We start from the raw sequence: 25,104 nt of genomic DNA, 5'->3' as shown, positions 1-25,104 counted from the left end.
TATCTGTCAATTGGAAACCGATTTGAAGTGAGAACCACATTACTTCGACTTCGGTACATATGTCGAGTGACGTCCGTGTTTGACAAGTGTTCCGCATGTAACGTGAAGACGCGAACTCGTTCATTGTATGTGATTCTCCTTCATGGCATGATGGGGTTCACTCTGTTGTTCCACAGACGTCTCTAATGTGACGCTACTGACGATTTAGTTGCAAGTGAAATCCTGAAATCCATTCGAGTGTGGCGCTCTACCCGCAGGTAGCGCTATGGTGACGATGTGTATGCTTACAAACAACGTCAGCGGTGACCCTTCGATTGGCACAGGAGCAGTCACAAAATCAACACAGATGCACCACATATCGAGGAGACGGGACACTTTTGCTGATGTGCATATACTCAGACCATGATCTCCCTCTACCTTCATTGCTACCCATACTTCCCTCCATTACCAACTTAATGATTGTTTGACACCTCAGGATGGATCACAGCAACTGATCCTTTCTTTTTATCAAGCTGTGCTGCAAATCCCTTTTTTTTTCTCTGCAGTTTGGTTCAGTATCTCGCCTGTTATTCGATGTATCCATTTAATTTTTAATTTTGAACAGTCCCTTGTATCACCACGATTCATGTGCTTCTCTACACTGTTTATCGTTCACATTGAATTTCCATACAAGGTTATATTCCATACAATCATCTTCAGCAGAGATTTCCTAACAAATTTGTATTCTATGTTGGCAATTTTTTTTTCTTGAGAAACGCTTTCCTTCTTATTGTCAGCATGTATTTAGTATGGTTTTTACTTTGGCCGTCGTACGTGTGTTATAAATACCTAGGCTTCTGCGTCCGGTGTGAACCTTTCTGGGTGTATTGTCAGGTCACATTATAAAATACTTAAAATTCTCAAATACTAAAATAATAGACAGTTAGACCGTGTTGCCGTGTCCGTCATTATGTTATAGTCTCTGTGCATGATGGAGAGGTTGATTTTGAAATGGATGCACATGTATTCAACCATCTGCCACAGCACACTCAACATACACTGAAGCGCCAAAGAAACTGGTATAGGCATGAGTATTCAAACACAGTGATGTGGAAACAGGCAGAATACGGCGCTGCGGTCGGCAACGCCAATATACGAGAACAAGTTTCTGGTACAGTTGTTAGATCGGTTACTGCTGCTACAAGGGCAGCTTATCAAGATTTAAGAGTGGTGTTATGGTTGGCCAACGAGCGATGGGACTCAGTATCTCCGAGATAGCGAAGAATTGGGGATTTTACCTTACCCCCATTTCACGAGTGTACTGTGAATATCAGGAATACGGTAAATCATAAAATCTCCGACATCGCTGCCGCAGGAAAAAGATCATGCAAGAACGAGACCAACGACGACTGAAGAGAATCGTTCAACGTGGCAGAAGTGCAAATTGCTGCAGATTTCAGAGCTGGGCCATCAATAAGTGTCAGCGTGCGAACCATTCAACGGAACATCATCGATATGGGCTTTCGGAACCGAAGACCATTTGTGTACCCTTGATGATTGCACAACAAAAAGCTTTACACCTCGCCTGGTCCCGTGAGCACCGAAATTTGACTGTTGATGACTGGAAACATGTTGCCTAGTCGGACGGGTATCGTTTCAAATTTCATCGAGTGGATGGACGTGTACGGCTATGGAGATAACCTAATGAATCCATGGACCCAGAATGTCAGCAGGGGATTTTTCAAGCTGTAGGAGGCTCTGTAATGGTGTGGGGCGTGTGAAATTCGAGTGATATGGAAGCCGTGATACGCCTAGATACAACTCTGAGATGTGATTTGTACGTAAGCATTCTGTCTGATCACCTGCATCCATTCATGTCCATTGAGCATTCCGACGGACTTGGAAAATTCCACACATACAATTGCTACAGAGTGGCTCCAGAAACACTTTTCGAGTTTAAACACTTCGCCTGGCCACCAAACTCCATAGACATGAACATTATTGAGCATATCTGGGATGCCTTGAAAGGTGCTGTTCAAAAGAGATCTCCACCTCCTCGTACTCTTACGGATTTATGGGCAATCGTGCACGATTAATGGTGTCAGTTCCCTCCAGCACTACTTTAGACATTAGTCGAGTCCATGCCACGTAGTGTTGCGGCACTTCTGCGAGCTCGCGGGGCCCTACACGATATTAGGCAGGCGTACCAGTTTCTTCGGCTCTTCAGTGCACAACAGTGAAATATGTCAACAGAAAATCAACCAGGCCAAAACATAAATAATCAAAGTAATAAACTATTGAAAATATTTATAAGCTAAGAAATATGTAAATAACAAATACAGTGTGTAAGAAAAATGTTAAGAAAAACGTTTTGTGAAATTCATTTGAGTTATTTGCATGTCAATGGTGACAGTGAAGTATCCACACCAAGCTCTTTGTTGGCGGGAGAGCCCACGCATTGATACATAGGGAGCGCGGCGAGAAGCGCGCAGCATTGTCGACAGAACACTCTTGAGTCAACCTTTGTGCAGTGAAGTTGTGTGTAGAAACAGAGCGGTGTGCCTGTGCGCCAACAGCTATAATTACTTGAGGAATACTATAATTATATAACTGGTAATTATTCATGATTTATTAAAAATCGACGTCATGAAGACATGAAAGGTATTTAAGTGCTGACTGCATATTGTAAGTTCGTTGTTACATTTTTAATCTATTTTATGTAAACTATCCCCAAACTAAAGTTTTATAAATTGATTCATTATAAAGAGTTAAAAATTTATATTCAATCATGTTCAGAATACAAAAATGAAATTTTCACTCCACAGCGGAGTGTGCGCTGACATGAAACTTCCTGGCAGATTAAAACTGTGTGCCGGACCGAGATTCGAACTCGGAACCTTTGCCTTTCGCGGGCAAGTGCTCTACCAACTGAGCTACCCAAGCACGACTCACGACTCGTCCTCACAGCTTTCATTCCGCCAGTACCTCGTCTCCTACCTTCCAAACTTCGCAGAAGCCTCCTGCATACCTTGCAGAACTAGCACTCATGGAAGAAAGGATATTGCGGAGACATGGCTTAGCCACAGCCTGGGGAGTGTCTCCAGAATGAGATTTTCACTCTGCAGCGGAGAGTGCGCTGATACAACACTTCCTGGAAGATGGTGCTGGACCGAGACTCGAACTAGGATCCTTTGCCTTTCGCGGCAATATCCTTTCTTCCAGGTGTGCTAGTTCTGCAACGTATGCAGGAAAACTTCTGCGAAGTTTGAAAGGTAGGAGACGAGGTACTGGCGGAATTAAAGCTGTGAGGACGGTTTGTGAGTCGTGCTCGGGTAGCTCAGTTGGTAGAGCACTTGCCCACGAAATGCGAAGGTCCCGAGTTCGAGTCTCTGTCCGGCAAGCAGTTTTAATCTGTCAGGAGGTTTCATTTTCAGAATAGATCAGTTTATCTCAGTCAATATCGTATTATTTTTCATTGAACCCAGTAACCACAAGATTTAACTATTTTGAGTTTTCTCAATTTTTTAAATTCAATAACGGCATTGAATATTGCACCAGTAACTTCAATGAAAAAGGCAAATGAGTAATAAGTATAGTTTTAACTAACATGTTTGCAACTCTAGCAAATGAATGCCAACCCAAATAATTATCAACAATAGATCAGAGTGAGTATATTCCGACATGCAGTCAGATGATCTTATCCAGAGGCTACCCAGTAAAATAAAAGGTCAAGAAAATGTATATGTACGTTTTCAGGTTCGCTGCATAGACAACCAGTACTAAAGGGCCAGGGCGTATGCTTATGTGTTCACGTCGAATTAATCTTCCTCTGATCAGTCACATTAATATTGTTATCAATAAAGGCAGAAGGCGTAGAACATTGTGTATGCTAAAGACTATCAGATCAGACATGTTGTCAAAAGCAAGTCCAGGCAAGAAAGCTGCAAGGCACAAAAAGTTCAATTCTCTTTCTTTTTTTCACTAGACGGAAAGTAAGTTAAATTATTTTGTTCTTTGCTGGAAGGTTATCGTATAAACACATTAAGTTCAATCATTATTTCTTTTATTCATTTGACGGAAAGGTTTGAAGGGGTAATGTGGTGGAGTTTGAGACTGATGTAAAAACTTTCTACCGATTTCTCCTAGCAGTTGACCGGCGTTGCCTGGTGAAACGTTGTTGTGATACCTCGTGTAAGGAGGAGAAATGCGTACCATCACGTTTCCGACATTGATAAAGGTCGGATTGTAGCCTATCGCGAAAGCGGTTTATCGCATCGCGACATTGCTGATCGTGTTGGTCGAGATCCAATAACTGTTAGCAGAATATGGAATCGGTGTGTTCAGGAGGGCAATACGGAACGCCGTGCTGGATTCCAACGGCCTTGTATCACTAGCAGTCGAGATGACAGGCAACTTACCCGCATGGCTGTAACGGATCGTGCAGCCACGTCTCGATCCCTGAGTCAACAGATGGGGACGTTTGCAAGACAACAACCATCTGCACGAACAGTTCGACGACGTTTGCAGCAGCATGGACTATCAGCTCGGACACCATGGCTGCGGCTATCCTTGACGCTGCATCACAGACAGGAGCGCCTGCGATGGTGTACTCAACGACAAACCTGGGTGCACGAATGGCAAAACGTCATTTTTTCGGGTGGTCCAGGTTCTGTTTACAGCATCATGATGGTCGCATCCGTGTTTGGCGACATCGTGGTAACGCACATTGGAAGCGTGTATTCGTCATCGCGTCATCAACGGCGTGATGGTATGGGGTGCCATTGGTTACACGTCTCGGTCATCTCTTTGTTCGCATTGACGGCACTTTGAGCAGTGGACGTTACATTTCAGATGTGTTACGACCCTTGGCTCTACCCTTCATTCGATCCCTGCGAAACCCTACATCTCAGCAGGATAATGCACGACCGCATGTTGCAGGTCCTGTACGGGCCTTTCTGGATACAGAAAATGTTCGACTGCTGCCCTGGCCAGCACATTCTACAGATCTCTCACCAATTTAAAACGGCTGGTCAATTGTGGCCGAGCAACTGGCTCGTCACGAAACGCCAGTCACTACCCTTGATGAACTGTGGTATCGTGTTGAAGCTGCATGGGCAGCTGTACCTGTACACGCCATCCAAGCTCTGTTTGACTCAATGCCCAGGCGTATCAAGGCCGTCATTACGGCCAGAGGTGGTTGTTCTGGGTACTGATTTCTCAGGATCTATGCACCCACATTGTGTGCAAATGTAATCTCATGTCAGTTCTAGTATAATACACTCCTGGAAACTGAAATAAGAACACCGTGAATTCATTGTCCCAGGAAGGGGAAACTTTATTGACACATTCCTGGGGTCAGATACATCACATGATCACGCTGACAGAACCACAGGCACATAGACACAGGCAATAGAGCATGCACAATGTCGGCACTAGTACAGTGTATATCCACCTTTCACAGCAATGCAGGCTGCTGTTCTCCCATGGAGACGATCGTAGAGATGCTGGATGTAGTCCTGTGGAACGGCTTGCCATGCCATTTCCACCTGGCGCATCAGTTGGACCAGCGTTCGTGCTGGACGTGCAGACTGCGTGAGACGACGCTTCATCCAGTCCCAAACATGCTCAATGGGGGACAGATCCGGAGATCTTGCTGGCCAGGGTATATCTACATCTACATCTACATTTATACTCCGCAAGCCACCCAACGGTGTTTGGCGGAGGGCACTTTACGTGCCACTGTCATTACCTCCCTTTCCTGTTCCAGTCGCGTATGGTTCGCGGGAAGAACGACTGTCTGAAAGCCTCTGTGCGCGCTCTAATCTCTCTAATTTTACATTCGTGATCTCCTCGGGAGGTATAAGTAGGGGGAAGCAATATATTCGATACCTCATCCAGAAACGCACCCTCTCGAAACCTGGCGAGCAAGCTACACCGCGATGCAGAGCGCCTCTCTTGCAGAGTCTGCCACTTGAGTTTGTTAAACATCTCCGTAACGCTATCACGGTTACCAAATAACCCTGTGACGAAACGCGCCGCTCTTCTTTGGATCTTCTCTATCTCCTCCGTCAACCCGATCTGGTACGGATCCCACACTGATGAGCAATACTCAAGTATAGGTCGAACGAGTGTTTTGTAAGCCACCTCCTTTGTTGATGGACTACATTTTCTAAGGACTCTCCCAATGAATCTCAACCTGGTACCCGCCTTACCAACAATTAATTTTATATGATCATTCCACTTCAAATCGTTCCGCACGCATACTCCCAGATATTTTACAGAAGTAACTGCTACCAGTGTTTGTTCCGCTATCATATAATCATACAATAAAGGATCCTTCTTTCTATGTATTCGCAATACATTACATTTGTCTATGTTAAGGGTCAGTTGCCACTCCCTGCACCAAGTGCCTATCCGCTGCAGATCTTCCTGCATTTCGCTACAATTTTCTAATGCTGCAACTTCTCTGTATACTACAGCATCATCCGCGAAAAGCCGCATGGAACTTCCGACACTAGGTCATTTATATATATTGTGAAAAGCAATGGTCCCATAACACTCCCCTGTGGCACGCCCGAGGTTACTTTAATGTCTGTAGACGTCTCTCCGTTGATAACAACATGCTGTGTTCTGTTTGCTAAAAACTCTTCAATCCAGCCACACAGCTGGTCTGATATTCCGTAGGCTCTTACTTTGTTTATCAGGCGACAGTGCGGAACTGTATCGAACGCCTTCCGGAAGTCAAGAAAAATAGCATCTACCTGGGAGCCTGTATCTAATATTTTCTGGGTCTCATGAACAAATAAAGCGAGTTGGGTTTCACACGATCGCTGTTTCCGGAATCCATGTTGATTCCTACATAGTAGATTCTGATTTTCCAAAAACGACATGATACTCGAGCAAAACACATGTTCTAAAATTCTACAACAGATCGACGTCAGAGATATAGGTCTATAGTTTTGCGCATCTGCTCGACGACCCTTCTTGAAGACTGGGACTACCTGTGCTCTTTTCCAATCATTTGGAACCTTCTGTTCCTCTAGAGACTTGCGGTACACGGCTGTTAGAAGAGGGGCAAGTTCTTTCGCGTACTCTGTGTAGAATCGAATTGGTATCCCGTCAGGTCCAGTGGACTTCCCTCTGTTGAGTGATTCCAGTTGCTTTTCTATTCCTTGGACACTTATTTCGATGTCAGCCATTTTTTCGTTGGTGCGAGGATTTAGAGAAGGAACTGCAGTGCGGTCTTCCTCTGTGAAACAGCTTTGGAAAAAGGTGTTTAGTATTTCAGATTTACGCTTGTCATCCTCTGTTTCAATGCCATCATCATCCCGGAGTGTCTGGACATCATGTTTCGAGCCACTTACTGATTTAACGTAAGACCAGAACTTCCTAGGATTTTCTGTCAAGTCGGCACCTAGTATTTTACTTTCGAATTCACTGAACGCTTCACGCATAGCCCTCCTTACGCTAACTTTGACATCGTTTAGCTTCTGTTTGTGTGAGAGCTTTTGGCTGCGTTTAAACTTGGAGTGAAGCTCTCTTTGCTTTCGCAGTAGTTTCCTAACTTTGTTGTTGTACCACGGTGGGTTTTTCCCGTCCCTCACAGTTTTACTCGGCACGTACCTGTCTAAAACGCATTTTACGATTGCCTTGAACTTTTTCCATAAACACTCAACATTGTCAGTGTCTAAACAGAAATTTTCGTTTTGATCTGTTGGGTAGTCTGAAATCTGCCTTCTATTACTCTTGCTAAACAGATAAACCTTCCTCCCTTTTTTTTTTCCTATTAACTTCCATATTCAGGGATGCTGCAACGGCTTTATGATCACTGATTCCCTGTTCTGCACTTACAGAGTCGAAAAGTTCGGGTCTGTTTGTTATCAGTAGGTCCAAGATGTTATCTCCACGAGTCGGTTCTCTGTTTAATTGCTCGAGGTAATTTTCGGATAGTGCACTCAGTATAATGTCACTCGATGCTCTGTCCCTACCACCAACATTGACTTACACCTTCTAGAGCACGTTGGGTGGCACGGGATACATGCGGACGTGCATTGTCCTGTTGGAACAGCAAGTTCCCTTGCCGGTCTAGGAATGGTAGAACGATGGGTTCGATGACGGTTTGGATGTACCGTGCACTATTCAGTGTCCCCTCGACGATCACCAGTGGTGTACGGCCAGTGTAGGAGATCGCTCCCCACACCATGATGCCGGGTGTTGGCCCTGTGTGCCTCGGTCGTAAGCAGTCCTGATTGTGGCGCTCACCTGCACGGCGCCAAACACGCATACGACCGTCATAGGCACCAAGGCAGAAGCGACTCTCATCGCTGAAGACGACACGTCTCCATTCGTCCCTCCATTCACGCCTGTTTCGATACCACTGGAGGCGGGCTGCACGATGTTGGGGCGTGAGCGGAAGACGGCCTAACGGTGTGCGGGACCGTAGCCCAGCTTCATGGAGACGGTTGCGAATGGTCCTCGCCGATACCCCAGGAGCAACAGTGTCCCTAATTTGCTGGGAAGTGGCGGTGCGGTCCCCTACGGCACTGCGTAGGATCCTACGGTCTTGGCGTGCATCCGTGCGTCGCTGCGGTCCGGTCCCAGGTCGACGGGCACGTGCACCTTCCGCCGACCACTGGCGACAACATCGATGTACTGTGGAGACCTCACGCCCCACGTGTTGAGCAATTCGGCGGTACGTCCACCCGGCCTCCCGCATGCCCATTATACGCCCTCGCTCAAAGTCCGTCAACTGCCCATACGGTTCACGTCCACGCTGTCGCGGCATGCTACCAGTGTTAAAGACTGCGATGGAGCTCCGTATGCCACGGCAAACTGGCTGACACTGACGGCGGCGGTGCACAAATGCTGCGCAGCTAGCGCCATTCGACGGCCAACACCGCGGTTCCTGGTTTGTTTGCTGTGCCGTGCGTGTGATCATTGCTTGTACAGCCCTCTCGCAGTGTCCGGAGCAAGTATGGTGGGTCTGACACACCGGTGTCAATGTGTTCTTTTTTCCATTTCCAGGAGTGTGTATTTGTCCAATGAATACCCGTTTATGATCTGCATTTCTTCTTGGTGTAGAAATTTAATGGCCAGTAGTGTATGTATGTTACAAATATCCTTCCTAAACCAATCGACCGATTTCAATCAAACTTGGTACAGATATCACTTACTGACTGCAACTCATCGCCGTGCGGTTCATAACTACGTACCTAACAAAGGGGTGGGAGTGGGCGTCAAAAAGCAATGCAACTCACGACGCGCTATTACCCATCCTTTAGTCAACCAGTATTTCAGAATATGAGCTGTTAGAGTCTTACAACAAACTTTACAAATAATTTCGAATCGTCGGGAAACTTCCTCTATCCGGTGAGCCCCACATAACGATAAAAGGAAAAAAAAATTAACGCTTACTACAATTTCGCTGTTCGTCTGTTCGTGCAATAAAACTTCCTGGACAAAGCATGACGTCTTAATTTGTTACTTCTTCACTACTGACTGTAGTCGACGGCCTTGTCGCAGCGCTAGCACCGATTCTCGTCGTATCACCGAAGTTAAGCGCCGCCGATCGATCGATCGTCGTCTGGGTCTGTCGAGTACTGTTGGCAAGGGGTGTGCACTCGGCTTTTGTGTGGCTAATTGAGGAGCTACTTGAAGGAGAAGTAGCGCCACCCATCACGAAAACTGTCAACGGCTTGGAGAGCGGTGTGCTGACCAGTTGCCTCTCCGTGTCCGCATCCGCTGACGACTAAGAGCTGAGGATGACTCGGCGGACGGCCGGTACCGTTGGGCATTCAAAGCCTGTCCGGACGGTGTTTGTTTGTTTTACTGCTAACTGCATTCGCGACGCATTTTGCAGTCCGTATTGACATATACCATTGAATGTACCAGCAAAATTATATCGTTGTACGACACATAGCTCCGGAGATATGACGTCAAATACGGAGACGCGTAAAAAGTGTCGTGTCATATATAATGTTTTAATTTATTACTTCTTTACTACTGATTCTATTCACAACATACCTCGCAGACAGTAGCCATAATACCACTGGATGTACCTGCAAAATTGTATCACAGTACACCACATAATTCAAGCGATAAGACGTCAGAAAAATTGAACTCGTGTAAATGAAACTCCAGGGCGCAATTCGTAAGATACAGGTGAAATTTGTATAGAAATACGTGTGAAATAAGTTAAATATATTTGAAATATGTTTAACACGTGCATACGCGGGCAAAGCCACACGTAAAAAGCTCCCTGTGATAATTGAAACAAAGTTTGGTACACATATTAATTACGATCTAGACAGAAATATTACGGGTGTAGGAATCACCAGCCTCCTGCTGGGTTGAGAGTGAGAAAGTTGACAGAGAGGCTGGAGAGACAGCGGTGGGGAACGAGAAGGTGGATACAAATAGGGTGAGGGACGACGAGATGGACAGAGAGAGGGGGAGAGGAAGAGACGGACAGAGAAGCAAAGAGGAGGAAATAGAAAGAGAAAGGGAGAAGCAGATATAGGCAGAGACACAGGGAAGGAGGAAACGAATGGAGAGAGAGAGGGAGGAGCAAATGGATAGAGAAAGGTAAGAGGATGAGATGGACAGAGAGTGCTGAGAGAATGACATGAACAGAGAAATAAAACAGAAGGCGGTAGACAGAGAGACGTGAAGGAGGAAATGGTCAGAGATATGCTGAAGAAGGAGACGTAAAAGAAGACTGGAATAAATATATACTCTGGCAATGCTGGGTACTCAGCTATCTTCTGACTGGTTTGATGCGGCCCGCCACGAATTCCTCTCCTGTGCCAACCTCTTCATCTCAGAGTGGCACTTGCAACCTATCTCTTTGGTATGCTGTATGTATTCCAATCTCTCTCTTCCCCTGTAGTTTTTACCTCTACAGGTGCCCTCAGTACCATGGATTTCTTAACCATGATTTCTTAACAGATGTCCTACCATACTGTCCCTACTTCTTCAGTGTTTTCCATACATTCCTTTCCTCGCCGATTCTCCGGAGAATCTCCTCATTCCTTCTTTTTACCTAATTTTCAACATTTTTCTGTAGCACCACATCTCAAATGCTTCAAGTCTCTTCTGTTCTGGCTTTCCCACAATCCATGTTTCACTAACACACATGACCTACACGTATATCCTCAGGAATTTCTTCCTCAAATTAAGACGAGTGTTTGATACTACGAATGTTTGATACTAGTAAACGTTTCTTTGCTAGGAATGCCATTTTCGCCAGTGTCAGCCTGCTCTTTATGTCCATCTTGCTCATTCCGTCACGCGCTATTTTGCTGGCTAGGTAGCAGAATTCCTGAACTGCATCTACTTCGTGATCACCAATCTTAATGTTAAGCTTCTCGCTGTTCTCATTTCCGCTACTTCACATTACTTTCGTCTTTCCTCGATTTTCTCTCAGACCATATTCTGTACTCATTACACTGTCCATTCCATTCAGCAGATCATGTAATACTTTTTCTCTTTCACCGAGGATAGCAGCGAATCTTATCACTGATATACTTTTCCTTTGAATTTTAATTCCACTTGTTAACCTTACTTTTATTTTCGTCACTGTTTCTTCAATGTATAGATTGAAAACTAAGGGCGAAATATTACATCCCTGTCTTACATCCTTTCTAAGCCGAGCACTTCGTTCTTGTTCTCGTACTCGTATTGTTCCCTCTTGGCTCGTCATCTAACACATCCTGAATTTTCTTTTCCATTCTTCTGTATATTATACTTGTAAGCAAATTAGATGCATCCGCTGCTAAGCTGATTGTGAGGTAATTCTGGCAGTTATGGGCTCTTATATCTTCAGATTTGTGTGAATAATGTTTCTCCGAAAGTCAGATGGTATATCACCAGGTTCATACTTTCTACATACCAACGTGAATATTCGCTTTGTTGCCACTTCTCCCAATGATTTTAGAATTTCTGATCGAAAGTTATCTACCCCTTATGCCTTACACGATTTTAAATCGTCCAAACCTCCTTACTTCTGATTCCAATATTAGATTCCCTATATCTTCTATATCGACTCCTGTTTCTTCGTCTATCAGTTTATCAGATTAGTATTCCCCTTCATAGAGGCCTTCAATGTACTCTTGCCACCTATCCGCACTCTCGTCTGCAATTGACTGTGGGATTCCCGTTGTACTTTTACTGTCACCACCCCTACTTTTAATTTCACTGAAAGTTGTTTTGACTTTTCTATACGTTCAATCAGTTCTTCCGACAATCATTTCTTTTTCAATTTCTTCACATTTTTATGCAGCCATTCGTCTTAGATTCACTGCACTTTCTGTTTATTTCATTCCTAAGTGACTTATATTTCTGTATTCCAGAATTTCCCTGAACATTTTTGTACTTCGTTCTTTCGTCAATCAACTGAAGTATTTCTTCTTTTACCCATGATTTCTTCGCGGTTAGCTTCCTTGTATCTACGTTTTTCTTTCCAAATTCCGTCGTTGCGCTTTTAGACATGTCCATGTCTCTTCGACTGAAATGCCTACTGAACTATTCCTTATCGCACTATCTATAGCCACAGAGAACTTCAAGCATATCTCTTCATTCATTAGTTCTTCTGTATCCCACTTCGCTGCACACTGATTCCTCCTGACTAGTCTACCGCGTGAGGTGGCGCAGTGGCTAGCACGCTGGACTCGTATTCGGGAGGATCACGGTCCAATCCCGTGTCCGGCCATCCTGATTTAGGTTTTCCGTGATTTCCCTAAATCGCTTCAGGCAAAAATCCGGGATGGTTCCATTGAAAGGGCACGGCCGACTTCCTTCTCCGTCGTTCCCTAATCCGAAGAGACCGATGACCTCACTGTCTGGTCTCCTCCCCAAAAACAACCCAACCCAACCCTGACTAGTCTATTAATTTCAGCCTAATCTTCATCATTACTTTATTGTGATCAGAGTCTGTATCTGCTCCTGGGTACACATTACAATCCAGTATCTGATTTTGTAATCTCTGCCGGAATATGACGTAATCTAACTGAAATCTTGCCGTATCTCCCGGCCTTTTCCAAGTATACCTCCTCTTCTTGCAGTTCTCGCACAGAGCATTCCTTATTACTGGCTGAATTTTATTGCAGAACTCAATTAGCCTTGCTCCTCTTCCATTCATTTTTCTAAGCCCTCACAGCAGCTTTCACATCCCCCATGACTATTAGATTTTCATCTTCCTTTACATACTGAATTACCGTTTCAATATCCTCATATACTTGTTCTATCTCCTCATCTTCAGCTTGCGACGTCTGCATGTGTACCTGAACTATCATTGCTGGTAATGATTTGCTGTCGATTCTGATGATAACAGCCCTATCACTGAACTGTTTACAGTAACTCACTCTCTGCCCTACCTTCCTAGTTACAACGAATCTTACATCCTTTATGCCATTTTCTGCTGCAACTGAAATTACACTACACTCATCTGACCAGAAGTCCTTGTCTTCTTTCCATTTCACTTCACTGACCCTCATTGGTTCTAGAATGAGGCTTAGCATTTCCCTTTTCAGATTTTGTAGCTTCCTTACTACGTTCAAATTTCTGACATTGTACGCCTTGACTCGTTGGTTTTCGTTGACTATTCAATTTTTTTCTCATGATCACCTCCCCCTTGGGAGCCCCTCCTGGAGACGTGTATGGCCGTTTATTTCGGTATCTTTTTCCAGTGGAGAGATCATAATGACATTTTTCAGTTACAGGCCATATGTACAGTTGGTTCAAATGACTCAGAGCACTATGGGACTTAACATCTGAGGTCATCAGTCCCCTAGAACTTAGAACTACTTAAACCTAAGGACATCACACAAATCCATGCCCGAGGCAGGATTCGAACCTGCGACCGTAGCAGTCACGCGGTTCCAGACTGTAGCGCCTACAACCGCTAGGCCACCCCGGCCAGCTGTACTGTTGATAGACATTATGTGTCTTCCATGCAGTGGTTTCCACTGTCTTCTGCATCCTCATGGCGTTGATTATTGCTGATTCTTCCACAGTTTCCTATCCCAAGGGGGAGAGAGTACACTGAATTCTGTCCGCTCCTCCACCCTCTTTGACCAGACCGTTGGCAGAATGATGGTGACTTCTTGTTCCGGAAGTCTTCGGCCGCCACTGCCGATGATTTTTGTTCAAAATTTAAACGATGGCGGGGTTCGAATCAGGTACCGAGAACTTTTGATTACCAACCAACAAGGCAAACCCCTAGACCACGGGTTGTATAAAGTAAGAATAAAGGCAATGTCGCAAATATTAGTCTCTACCAATTTATTTTTCTTGCATTCTCAGGGAGAACTGTTAGACGATTTCACTCTCTCGGCTGAGATGAGTCTCCGCAAATTAATTGCACCTTACAGTTTCCGGAAACCGGATATCCGCTTGTGTCAATGATGTACAAAAATTCTCAACGTCCTGCTCAGAGCTACCACTTGTAGACCATCGCTTCTATGCCAAATCTGCGCCTCTTATATCATCCCCCTTCACTACTGCCAATCCTGTTCCTCGCTAAGGATGAAAACTAAATGGTTTGCCTCAACTCCCTCAACTTTATGGCGTCCGTCGCACCACCTTCAATTGATGTAGACACTATTTGTTCCTTTATTAGCAAATTATATTTTACATCTCAGAAAAATATTTCCTGTCTTCTAGACGAATTGGAAAACCCATATTTTGATTTCAAATTGAGATTGAAATTTGTGTTATTGCTTCGGAGCACAGAGCGCAGTTTGAAAATGTTGATTTCATTTTAGCACAGTTCACAAAAACAATCGATCATCCCTGCTTCAGACAGATTTAGTGTAATGGAGAATGATAACTTACGGAGAACGTCTTGCTGAGGTATCCACTTGCTGACCATCACGTTGGCTGACTGCCCCGGCAGGGACTCGTTCTCCCACTTCCAGAGGACCCTCTGCGGCAGCTCCTGGAAGGCCTCCACGAAGGCCTGGACCTTCTCCCAGGGCAGAGAGCTGCTCTTGGCGAGGGATCCGAGGCTGAAGTAGACCGCCCCGTGCTCAGCGCCGTCCAGGAATTCCTGGATGTCCTGCAATCGTCAGGGCACGTCAGTACCTGCAGGAGACGCCACTCAACGGACAGATTCTGTCTTTCTAATGTTGCGAAAGCAGTTCGAAAGTGCCTTAAAGAATGATTAAAATTTACTGAATTCATGGTCAGTGAAAGCGAAAAAGGTCTTATGAATGAGCTTTTCAATTTTCAGATCGCGTACAGGAGATGGTTTACCTAGTTGAGCGTGGGACGGAATTTCTGTGCAGCTCTTCAAAGTAGTCCGATTTTGCATGTTTTTAATTCCTGGTTGTTTCACACTGACGACGTCTCTAGACCAGTGGTCGTCAATCGTTTTGCTCAAGTGCCAATACTGACACTGTAGGACGGCAACTCGGCCCTATATTAACCGATCTTGTTAATTTGTAACCTACATAAACTGATATATGATGAGCTACAACAGGACACTTATAAGAAGGGCGCGAAAAGTTGGCTGTCGGTCCCAAGCCACTGATTGTTAAAAGGCGGAACACTTCTTGTCTATTGTTCTGTGTTTCAGTGTGCTACCACCCTCAGCGACCCCAAAGTTTTGACATTATACTTGCCGACGAAGTGTTGCCGGAGCGACTGTTTGGTTAAGAACAGTAATTTTACTTATTTTTAAATGCTGTATGAAACATGTGACACCATCACAGATGTCTGATAAATGTTTTAAATGTCATTTTGCTTCTACTCATTGCGTTATGCTACAATAGCCTTAATTTTACTGCATATTCGTTGCTACAAATATGAAGCGCAGCTGAAGATGACCGTCTCTGTAATGCACATTCACGAATCCATGTTACCTCCATCTGATATTTATACCATGCCAGCTGATCGTTACGAGCCAATCACGTCCGTGAGCTGTCAGTACAGTAAGACAAGCAACAAAATATTCCAATTCACAAATACTGTAACCTCCAGCGGGACCACTACTTACGCCGCTGCTCCTGAGCTAGCGACCACCTGTCCTTAGATTACAACCAAATTCGTCAACATCAACTAAAATTAAGCACATCTTAAAATATTACTGTCTCTGTATTTTTGTCTGTTGCTGAATAGGAAATCTACCCTCTTTACTCTAGAAATACCAACGCATTTTCTTTAACGCGAATTACCAAGCATAGTTACTTCATGCACACTACAAAAGAGTTGAAAAAATTCGTTAATTGTTGTTGCCTTATGTTAAAAACATGTTTTTTGAAGTGATACTGATGGCTAAGTAGGGTTCATAACCTGAAAATATATTTTAGCACTCTCTGAGCAGTATCAACATACTTCCAGTAATGTGTACTATCGACATGGGGGGGGGGGGGGGGGGCTAGGGTACCCTACGCCCGCCTTAAAATAATTACAAATGCAAAATTCAGTAATTTTTTATTCAAAAAATATATGTTGATGTGTGAGTAACGTCCTGAACCTGAGAATGTTGAATATGACAGTGACTGGGAAACCTGACAACCACTACTAAGACTTAAATTTTATAGTTAAATTTAACTGAAAAATTTAAGAAATTTATGAAATTTGGAAGAAGAAATTATTACAAACAATAAATATGTTTTTTCTAAGCTTTAAAATGTGAAGTAACTGACTAGACTACAATATATTCGAAAGGTGGTTTCAAAGTACCCTCACTCCCCTACCCTCCTTGGTACTGCGAGGGATAAACATTTCTTTACGTTGGTAGTTGAATTCGGCTGCTGGTTGCTAGATCATATTATTACACAAGGTACGTCTGAAAAGGTTGTATACATGGAAGAACCATGGAGGTCCTAAAAGGTATCAGATAGAATATATAATGCTAAGACAGAGATTTAGGAACCAGGTTTTAAATTGTAAGACATTTCCAGGGGCAGATGTGGACTCTGACCACAATCTATTGTTTATGACCTGTAGATTAAAACTGAAGAAACTGCAAAAAGGTGGGAATTCAAGGAGATGGGACCTGGGTAACCTGAAAGAACCAGAGGTTGTACAGAGTTTCAGGGAGAGCATAAGGGAACAATTGACAGGAATGGGGGAAAGAAATACAGTAGAAGAAGAATGGGTAACTTTGAGGGATGAAGTAGTGAAGGTAGCAGAGGATCAAGTAGGTAAAAAGACGAGGGCTAGTAGAAATCCTTGGGTAACAGAATAAATATAGAATTTAATTGATGAAAGGAGAAAATATAAAAATGCAGTAAATGAAGCAGGCAAAAAGGAATACAAACGTCTCAAAAATGAGATCAACAGGAAGTGCAAAATGGCTAAGCAGGGATGGCTAGAGGACAAATGTAAGGATGTAGAGGCTTATCTCAGTAGGGGTAAGATAGATACTGCCTACAGGAAAATTAAAGAGACCTTTGGAGATAAGTGAACCACTTGTATGAACATCAGGAGCTCAGATGGAAACCCAGTTCTAAGCAAAGAAGGGAAAGCAGAAAGGTGGAAGGAGTATATAGAGGGTCTATACAAGTGCGATGTACTTGAGGACAATATTATGGAAATGGAAGAGGATGTAGATGAAGATGAAATGGGAGATATGATACTGCGTGAAGAGTTTGACAGAGCACTGAAAGACCTGAGTCGAAACAAGGCCCCCGGAGTAGACAACATTCCATTGGAACTACTGACAGCCTTGGGAGAGCCAGTCCTGACAAAACTCTACCATCTGGTGAGCAAGATGTATGAAACAGGCGAAATACCCTCAGACTTCAAGAAGAATATAATAATTCCAATCCCAAAGAAAGCAGGTGTTGACAGATGTGAAAATTACCGAACAATCAGTTTAATAAGCCACGGCTGCAAAATACTAACACGAATTCTTTACAGACGAATGGAAAAACTAGTAGAAGCCGACCTCGGGGAAGATCAGTTTGGATTCCGTAGAAATACTGGAACACGTGAGGCAATACTGACCTTACGACTTATCTTAGAAGAAAGATTAAGGAAAGGCAAACTTACGTTTCTAGCATTTGTAGACTTAGAGAAAGCTATTGACAATGTTGACTGGAATACTCTCTTTCAGATTCTAAAGGTAGCAGGGGTAAAATAAAGGGAGCGAAAGGCTATTTACAATTTGTACAGAAACCAGATGGCAGATATAAGAGTCGAGGGACATGAAAGGGAAGCAGCGGTTGGGAAGGGAGTAAAGACAGGGTTGTAGCCTCTCCCCGATGTTATTCAATCTGTATATTGAGCAAGCAGTAAAGGAAACAAAAGAAAAGTTCGGAGTAGGCATTAAAATCCATGGAGAAGAAATAAAAACTTTGAGGTTCGCCGATGGCATTGTAATTCTGTCAGAGACAGCAAAGGATTTGGAAGAGCAGTTAAACGGAATGGATGGTGTCTTGAAGGGAGGATATAAGATGAACATCAACAAAAGCAAAACGAGGATAATGGAATGTAGTCGAATTAAGTCGGTTGATGTTGAGGGTATTAGATTAGGAAATGAGGCACTTAAAGTAGTAAAGGAGTTTTGCTATTTGGGGAGCAAAATAACTGATGATGGTCGAAGTAGAGAGGATATAAAATGTAGACTGGCAATGGCAAGGAAAGCGTTTCTGAAGAAGAGAAATTTGTTAACATCGAGTATAGATTTAAGTGTCAGGAAGTCATTTCTGAAAGTATTTGTATGGAGTGTAGCCATGTATGGAAGTGAAACATGGACGGTAAATAGTTTAGACAAGAAGAGAATAGAAGCTTTCGAAATGTCGTGCTACAGAAGAATGCTGAAGATTAGATGGGTAGATCACATAACTAATGAGGAAGTATTGAATAGGATTGGGGAGAAGAGAAGTTTGTGGCCCAACTTGACCAGAAGAAGAGATCGGTTGGTAGGACATGTTCTGAGGCATCAAGGGATCACCAATTTAGTATTGGAGGGCAGCGTGGAGGGTAAAAATCGTAGGGGGAGACCAAGAGATGAATACACTAAGCAGATTCAGAAGGATGTAGGTTGCAGTAGGTACTGGGAGATGAAGAAGCTTGCACAGGATAGAGTAGCATGGAGAGCTGCATCAAACCAGTCTCAGGACTGAAGACCACAATAACAACAACGTCTGAAAAGATCGGGGAATGATCTCAGACAGTAAAAGAAACAATAATTACAAACAAAATATCTTTACTGGCCTTCACAGTGATCACCGTTAGACAGGAGAGACTTCTGTCACCGGTTGTAAAGTTGTTGGAAACTGTCAGGAAACGCTTCTTCCGAAATCTTTCGCAGCACACGTGGTCATCCGTTCTTGGATATCCACCACGTCTGCGTTCTCAGCGGTCTCAGTCGGCCCAAGTTAACTGGTCTTTAGTACCCTAATAATTCTCCAAGTATGGCGCCGGAAACCTTCTTTTTGTTCCTCTTCCTTAAATTGCCTCTGAAAGGCTTACGCTTCGCAGACATTGCTCGTCCCCACGCTGCTCCGAGCGACTCCACAAGAAGCATTTGCTGACGCTTGCCAAGACCTTTACAACCCTTGTCGGAAGTGTGTTCTATTTAACATTGATTACTTCGAAGGCTAGCAAACGTATTCTGTTTGTAAGTATTGTTTCTTTATTTTTTGAGACCATTCAACGAATTTTTCAGACGCACGTTGTACAATACGGTTGAGAGTCGTGGGCCGCTGGAATAGTTGAGTCGGGCTGCAGTTTGACGACCACTACTCTAAACTATCAGACCATTTATACGAAAATTATCGAAGCGTAATTGTTTATACAGACTGCTAGTTAAATATTACAGTACTTGCGACCAAATCTCAATTAGTGGACAACGATAATTGTAATCTCATTTCATCTTGTAAAGTTTTGGAATGGCGTAACAACGCTTGCAAGATAGGCCCTGCGCACGTCAGCTTGGCTCTGAGCACTATGGGACTTAACATCTATGGTCATCAGTCCCCTAGAACTTAGAACTACTTAAACCTAACTAACCTAAGGACATCACACAACACCCACTCATCACGAGGCAGAGAAAATCCCTGACCCCGCCGGGAATCAAACCCGGGAACCCGGGCGCGTCAGCTTGTCTCCTGATAACTAATGCTCACCGGTTCTTGCTTAGCTAAGAAAGTTGGGGTGACGTAAGTAGAGCGAGTTTTTTCGCTTAGCTTTAGTCATTATCTTATATTTATCCACGTTTAAAGAGAGATACCTTTTATCATATCAACTGGAAATTTTATCCACGTCGTTAGGACTGTCCAGCGGCGATATTTTCCTGTAAAAGCGGCATCGCCGGCTAACAATCTTACAGCACTGCTGATCGTGCCTGGTAAATCGTGTATGTATACTGAGAATGTGAGCTGTGCTCTTATACTTACTTGGTCGAATGTTTCATTTCTGTGGAACAATCGCCGTACATACTCCGTGTGTTCTGTTAATCAAATATTTTTCGAGTCAGTCACGTATTTGCGGATATACGACACGTGATCAACTGGATGAGTGCTGATGAGCAATGGTGTTCAGAGTAAATTCTTGTAGCGCAAGCTGTATTACATGTTTTCTTCCCTGTAAATACTTTATCAATTTAAGACTGTTAGTAAATTCTATATAGCTTTTGACATTACTGTTTGAACACTAAGAATATTCTGTATTTTTGTTTCTCTGAATGTTACAAACCATTATATTACAAACAATGTATCATTTCTTCTCGTATATGTGAGGATAGAGTCATGTCCTCGATTCAAAGATCAATTTTCCTGTTACCAATAAAAACTTATTTTGCTTCCACTTCGCGTTTCAGAGAGCTAAACCTTCACTAACAGGTGGATTTATATGGATAAGTACATGTGCATGCAGCTTAAGGAAACTTGCGGTCATCTTCGTTAACTTATGTGATTCATCTTTGCTCACTTCAGTGGTTAATAGGTGTATGTTATGTGTATGTGGTGTAACACGCCAGAAAGAGGACCAGATACCATTGGAGACAACGCCACAGATTACTCAAAGTCGTAAATACTTCATCTACAGGTACATACATATTCTTTAACCCATGATATGGAGCAAGGCGGAGGATTTGCATTGTATTGTATTGTATTGAACTGGGGACGTAAAACGTCGGAGAGGCTTCGTCCCCGACGTAGCCCTCAGTCGTACACAACCCCACAAGGCTACAGCAGTCCACTCACCCCACCGCCGCCCCTCACCGAACCCAGGGTTATTGTGCCGTTCGCCCCCCCCCCCCCCCCCCCCAAAAAAGCAGATGGAAAACCGCCTTAAAAACCATCCACAGACTGGCCGCCACAGCAGACATCGACACTAAGCCGCCGGGCGGATTCGTACCGGGGACCGGGACGCCTTCCCACCCGGAAATCAGTGCGTTTGACTGCACGGCTAGCCGGGCGGGCAAGGCAGAGTATACTTTGCACCACTGCTAGCCATTCCCCTTTCTGTTCCACTCGCAAATGGTTCAGGGAAAACTGCTACTTAAATGCGTCTGTAAGTGCCCGAATTTTTCCTATCTTGTCTTCGTGGTCCTTGCGGGAGATGTACGTTGATGGCAGTAGAATAGTTCCGCAATGAGTCACAATTGCCGATTCTGTGAACTTTCTCAATAGCTTTTCGCGAAAAGAAAGTCATAATCCCGGGGATTCTCATTTGAATTCACGAAACATCTCCGTAATATTTGCGTATTGTCCGACCCCGCCTGTAACTTAGTGCTTCAATGTCTCCCTTTAATCCGACCTCGTGGGGATCTCAGACACTCGTGCAGTACTCAAGAAAGGGTTGCACTTGTGCTCTATGCGCGATCTCCTCTACGATATGGCTGGTTCAAATGGCTCTGAGCACTGTGGGACTTAACTGCTGAGGTCATCAGTCCCCTAGACTTAGAATTACTTATACCTAACTAACCTAAGGACATCACACACATCCATGCCCGAGGCAGGATTCGAACCTGCGACCGTAGCGGTCGCGCGGTTCCAGACTGTAGCGCCTAGAACCGCTCGGCCACTCTGACCGGCTCCTCTTTCTCTAAAATTCACTCAATACAACCAAGTCGAACATTCAGCTACCTTACTACCGACCTTACGTGGATATTTCATTTCATATCGCTTTGCAACGATACGGCTAGGTATTTAATCGGCGTGACTGTAACTAGCAGCACACCACTGATACTGTATTCGGAAATTACAGGGTCGTTTTGGCTGCTCATCTCCATCAACTTACATTTTTTATATTTAAAGCAACCTGCCAGTGATTATAGCAAACATATTTTTCAAAAATAATCATCCTATATCCTCATACAGTCGCTCAACGACGACTGTACATTACCGCATCATTAGCAAACAATCGCAGATTGGTGCTCACCCTGCCCATCAGATCATGTAATATTAATTGACGTAAATCCACTGGACGAAGGAGGTTTCAATCTCTGAAAAGCATAGTTGAAATAAATTGAAACTGGCAACAGTTAACATGTAATTTCAACCGATATCAAATTTGATCCCATTCCAAAATTACTTCCTCTCTGCTATCGCAGCATTACGGATCTTATACAGGGTGAAAAGTATTTAAACCGACAAACTCTGGGAGGGTGTAGGGAACATCAAAACAAACATTTTTCCCTAATGTCAATTTTTTCTTATGTGGATTATTTAAACCGCTGGGGGCGTATAACGCTCTTCACTTGTTAGAGGCCGTATTACGATCTTCAGTAGTTAGAGGGCGTATTTAGCTCTTCTGTTGTAGGCAACTGCTGTCCACCAGTGTAGTACTGCATTGTCTCTGTTTACTAATGGAGCGATACACCTGGAGTGAGTACACTGATGTGGTTGGTGCGTACTACGTAGCGCACCACAACGGACGAGCCGCACAGCGGGTTGATCAACAACAATATCCTAATCGCCGTATCCCGCATCATACGACCTTTGCTGCTGTGTACCAACGTCTGCGTGAGACCGGGTCATTTAGCAGATTACCTGGACAGGGACGCCGTCGCACGGGAAGAACGCTGAAATTTGAGGAAGCTGTCTTGCAGCATGTGGAGCGGGATCCTTCAATCAGCACTCGTGCAATTGCACGTAACATGGGGACGAATCAGACAAATGTAAGAACAGTCCTTCGAGAGCAATTGTTACGTCCATTTCACTTCCAGCGTGTCCACAATCTGGAACCGATCGATTATCCACCCAGAGCACAGTTTTCGCAGTGGTACCTGGAGCAGTATGAAAGGCATCCTACATTTCCATCCTCTGTGTTGTTTGCCGATGAAGCAACGTTCGGGCGTTATGGAGTCTTCAACATGCACAATTCGCATGTTTGGAGTCAGGATATCCCACATGCCACAATTACTAGCGCTCATCAAGTGCGGTTCTTAGTTAATGTGTGGGTCTGTGGTGTTGGGGACTGTTTAATTGGGCCGTATTTGCTACCTAGGCCATTAAATGGCAGGCACTATTACAATTTTGTTGCCAGAGCATTGCCAGAATTGCTGTAAGACGTCCCACTCCCAACAAGACAACGCACGTGGTTCCAACATGACGGGACGCCGGCACATTTTAGTCGTCGTGTGCGTCGATTCCTGGACCGACGGTTCCCAGAAACGTGGATTGGCAGACGTGGTCCTGTACCATGGCCTGCTCGATCTCCAGATATGACCCCTCTGGGCTTTTTTGTTTGGGGAGAGATGCGCAACCCTGTTTACGTAACTCCTGTTGTATCAGAAGAGGATCTGGTTGTCCGGATAGTAGCAGCAGCAGGAACAATTCAGGATACTCCTGGGGTTTTTGCCCGCGTCAGACAGAACGTGATCCGACGGTGTGACCTTTGTTTACGTGTCAATGGAGGCATTTTTGAAAATCTACTGTAATTGAAATTGGGCTGTGTAAATGTGTTGTCTCTTGATCATAAAAAAATGGAAAAGTGTTTGTTGGTTTAATTAATATGCCGCCAGGGAAATCTTCCTCTACCGGTTTAAATTCTCCTCATAGGAAAAAATGACATCAGGGAAAAATATTTGTTTTGATGTCCCCTACAATCTCCCAGAGTTTGTCGGTTTAAATACTTTTCACCCTGCCGGCCAGAGTGGCCGAGCGGTGTAGGCGCTACAGTCTGGAACCGCGCGACCGCTACGGTCGCAGGTTCGAATCCTGCCTCGGGCATGGATGTGTGTGATGTTCTTAGGTTTGTTAGGTTTAAGTAGTTCTAAGTTCTAGGGGACTGATGACCACAGCAGTTAAGTCCCATAGTGCTCAGAGCCATTTGAACCATTTGAACTTTTCACCCTGTACGCTGCACTCACCTTGGGTAGAGGTTCGACGTCAGTCTTCACGTGGATGCCAGGGATCTCGATGATGTTTGGCAGGTGCGGGCGTGGATACTCCAGACAGAAGTGGTTGTTGACGATGAGGAGGCTGTAGTTGCGCTCCGTCTCGTACACTGACGGTGGGTCCGGCCCAAACACGTCCCTCATGATGGCCTCCTGGCCGGCCATCAGGTCGTAGAACCACACGTAGTGGATCCAGAGGTAGAAGAGTGCGTTGTACGCGCGCTCCCAGAAACCCATGTGGTGGGAGTAGCCGATCCACACGTCCGGCATGTACGCCGGGTTCATCGGGTTTCCCATAGCGTAGTAGATGGGAGCGAATGGCGTCAGCGTGATGACGCCTACCATGGGAGGCGATCCAACCTTGTGGATCAGCCCGTAAAAAGCATGGTACGGAAACCACTCCATGACTACGAGATCGAAACTGTGGTTCCTCCTGAAAGAAATACAACAAATTTGGGCAATTACATCCTAAGACACGAAACAAATTGTCAACGCTTTCTACAAGGCTTCACTACCTTAGAACAATTTTGCAATATTTAAACTGTTGTTTGCAACAGTTATTCCAAAGAAGAATTCTTACGTCATCTTCCACTCCTACCAGTGCGCCCGACACTAAAATTGAGGACAAATGTTACAAGCTCTCTGTTGTTTAAGGAGCAATGAACGATTAAGAAACTATAATAATTATGATTCTGCGCTTACGAAACAAATATTGAACATTATAAACAGTAACTACAGTATCACGAGCCGGTGATACGATTCAAAATAATGATGAAGATGGTCATATGTCGAGGACTTGCATCATACGTTTGGATATCTTGGATGAATGG

The 25,104-nt window shown here is 44.3% G+C and overlaps 1 protein-coding gene across 1 annotated transcript in view; it reads right to left on the bottom strand.

The window, feature by feature from the left end:
- LOC126161530 (UDP-glucosyltransferase 2-like) overlaps positions 1 to 25,104 on the bottom strand; it is a 113,522-nt gene that overhangs the window by 24,249 nt on the left and 64,169 nt on the right. The window contains exons 4-5 of the mRNA XM_049917450.1: positions 24,248 to 24,707; positions 14,812 to 15,034 (exon numbers count right to left, since the gene is read on the bottom strand). Coding sequence (XP_049773407.1) covers positions 14,812 to 15,034; positions 24,248 to 24,707 — 683 coding nt within the window. The remainder of the gene's footprint in view (positions 1 to 14,811; positions 15,035 to 24,247; positions 24,708 to 25,104) is intronic.

The sequence above is a fragment of the Schistocerca cancellata genome, chromosome 2, assembly GCF_023864275.1.
Source record: "Schistocerca cancellata isolate TAMUIC-IGC-003103 chromosome 2, iqSchCanc2.1, whole genome shotgun sequence".
Classification (NCBI taxonomy): Eukaryota; Metazoa; Arthropoda; class Insecta; order Orthoptera; family Acrididae; genus Schistocerca; species Schistocerca cancellata.
This window is presented reverse-complemented; position numbering and strand designations above follow the sequence as displayed.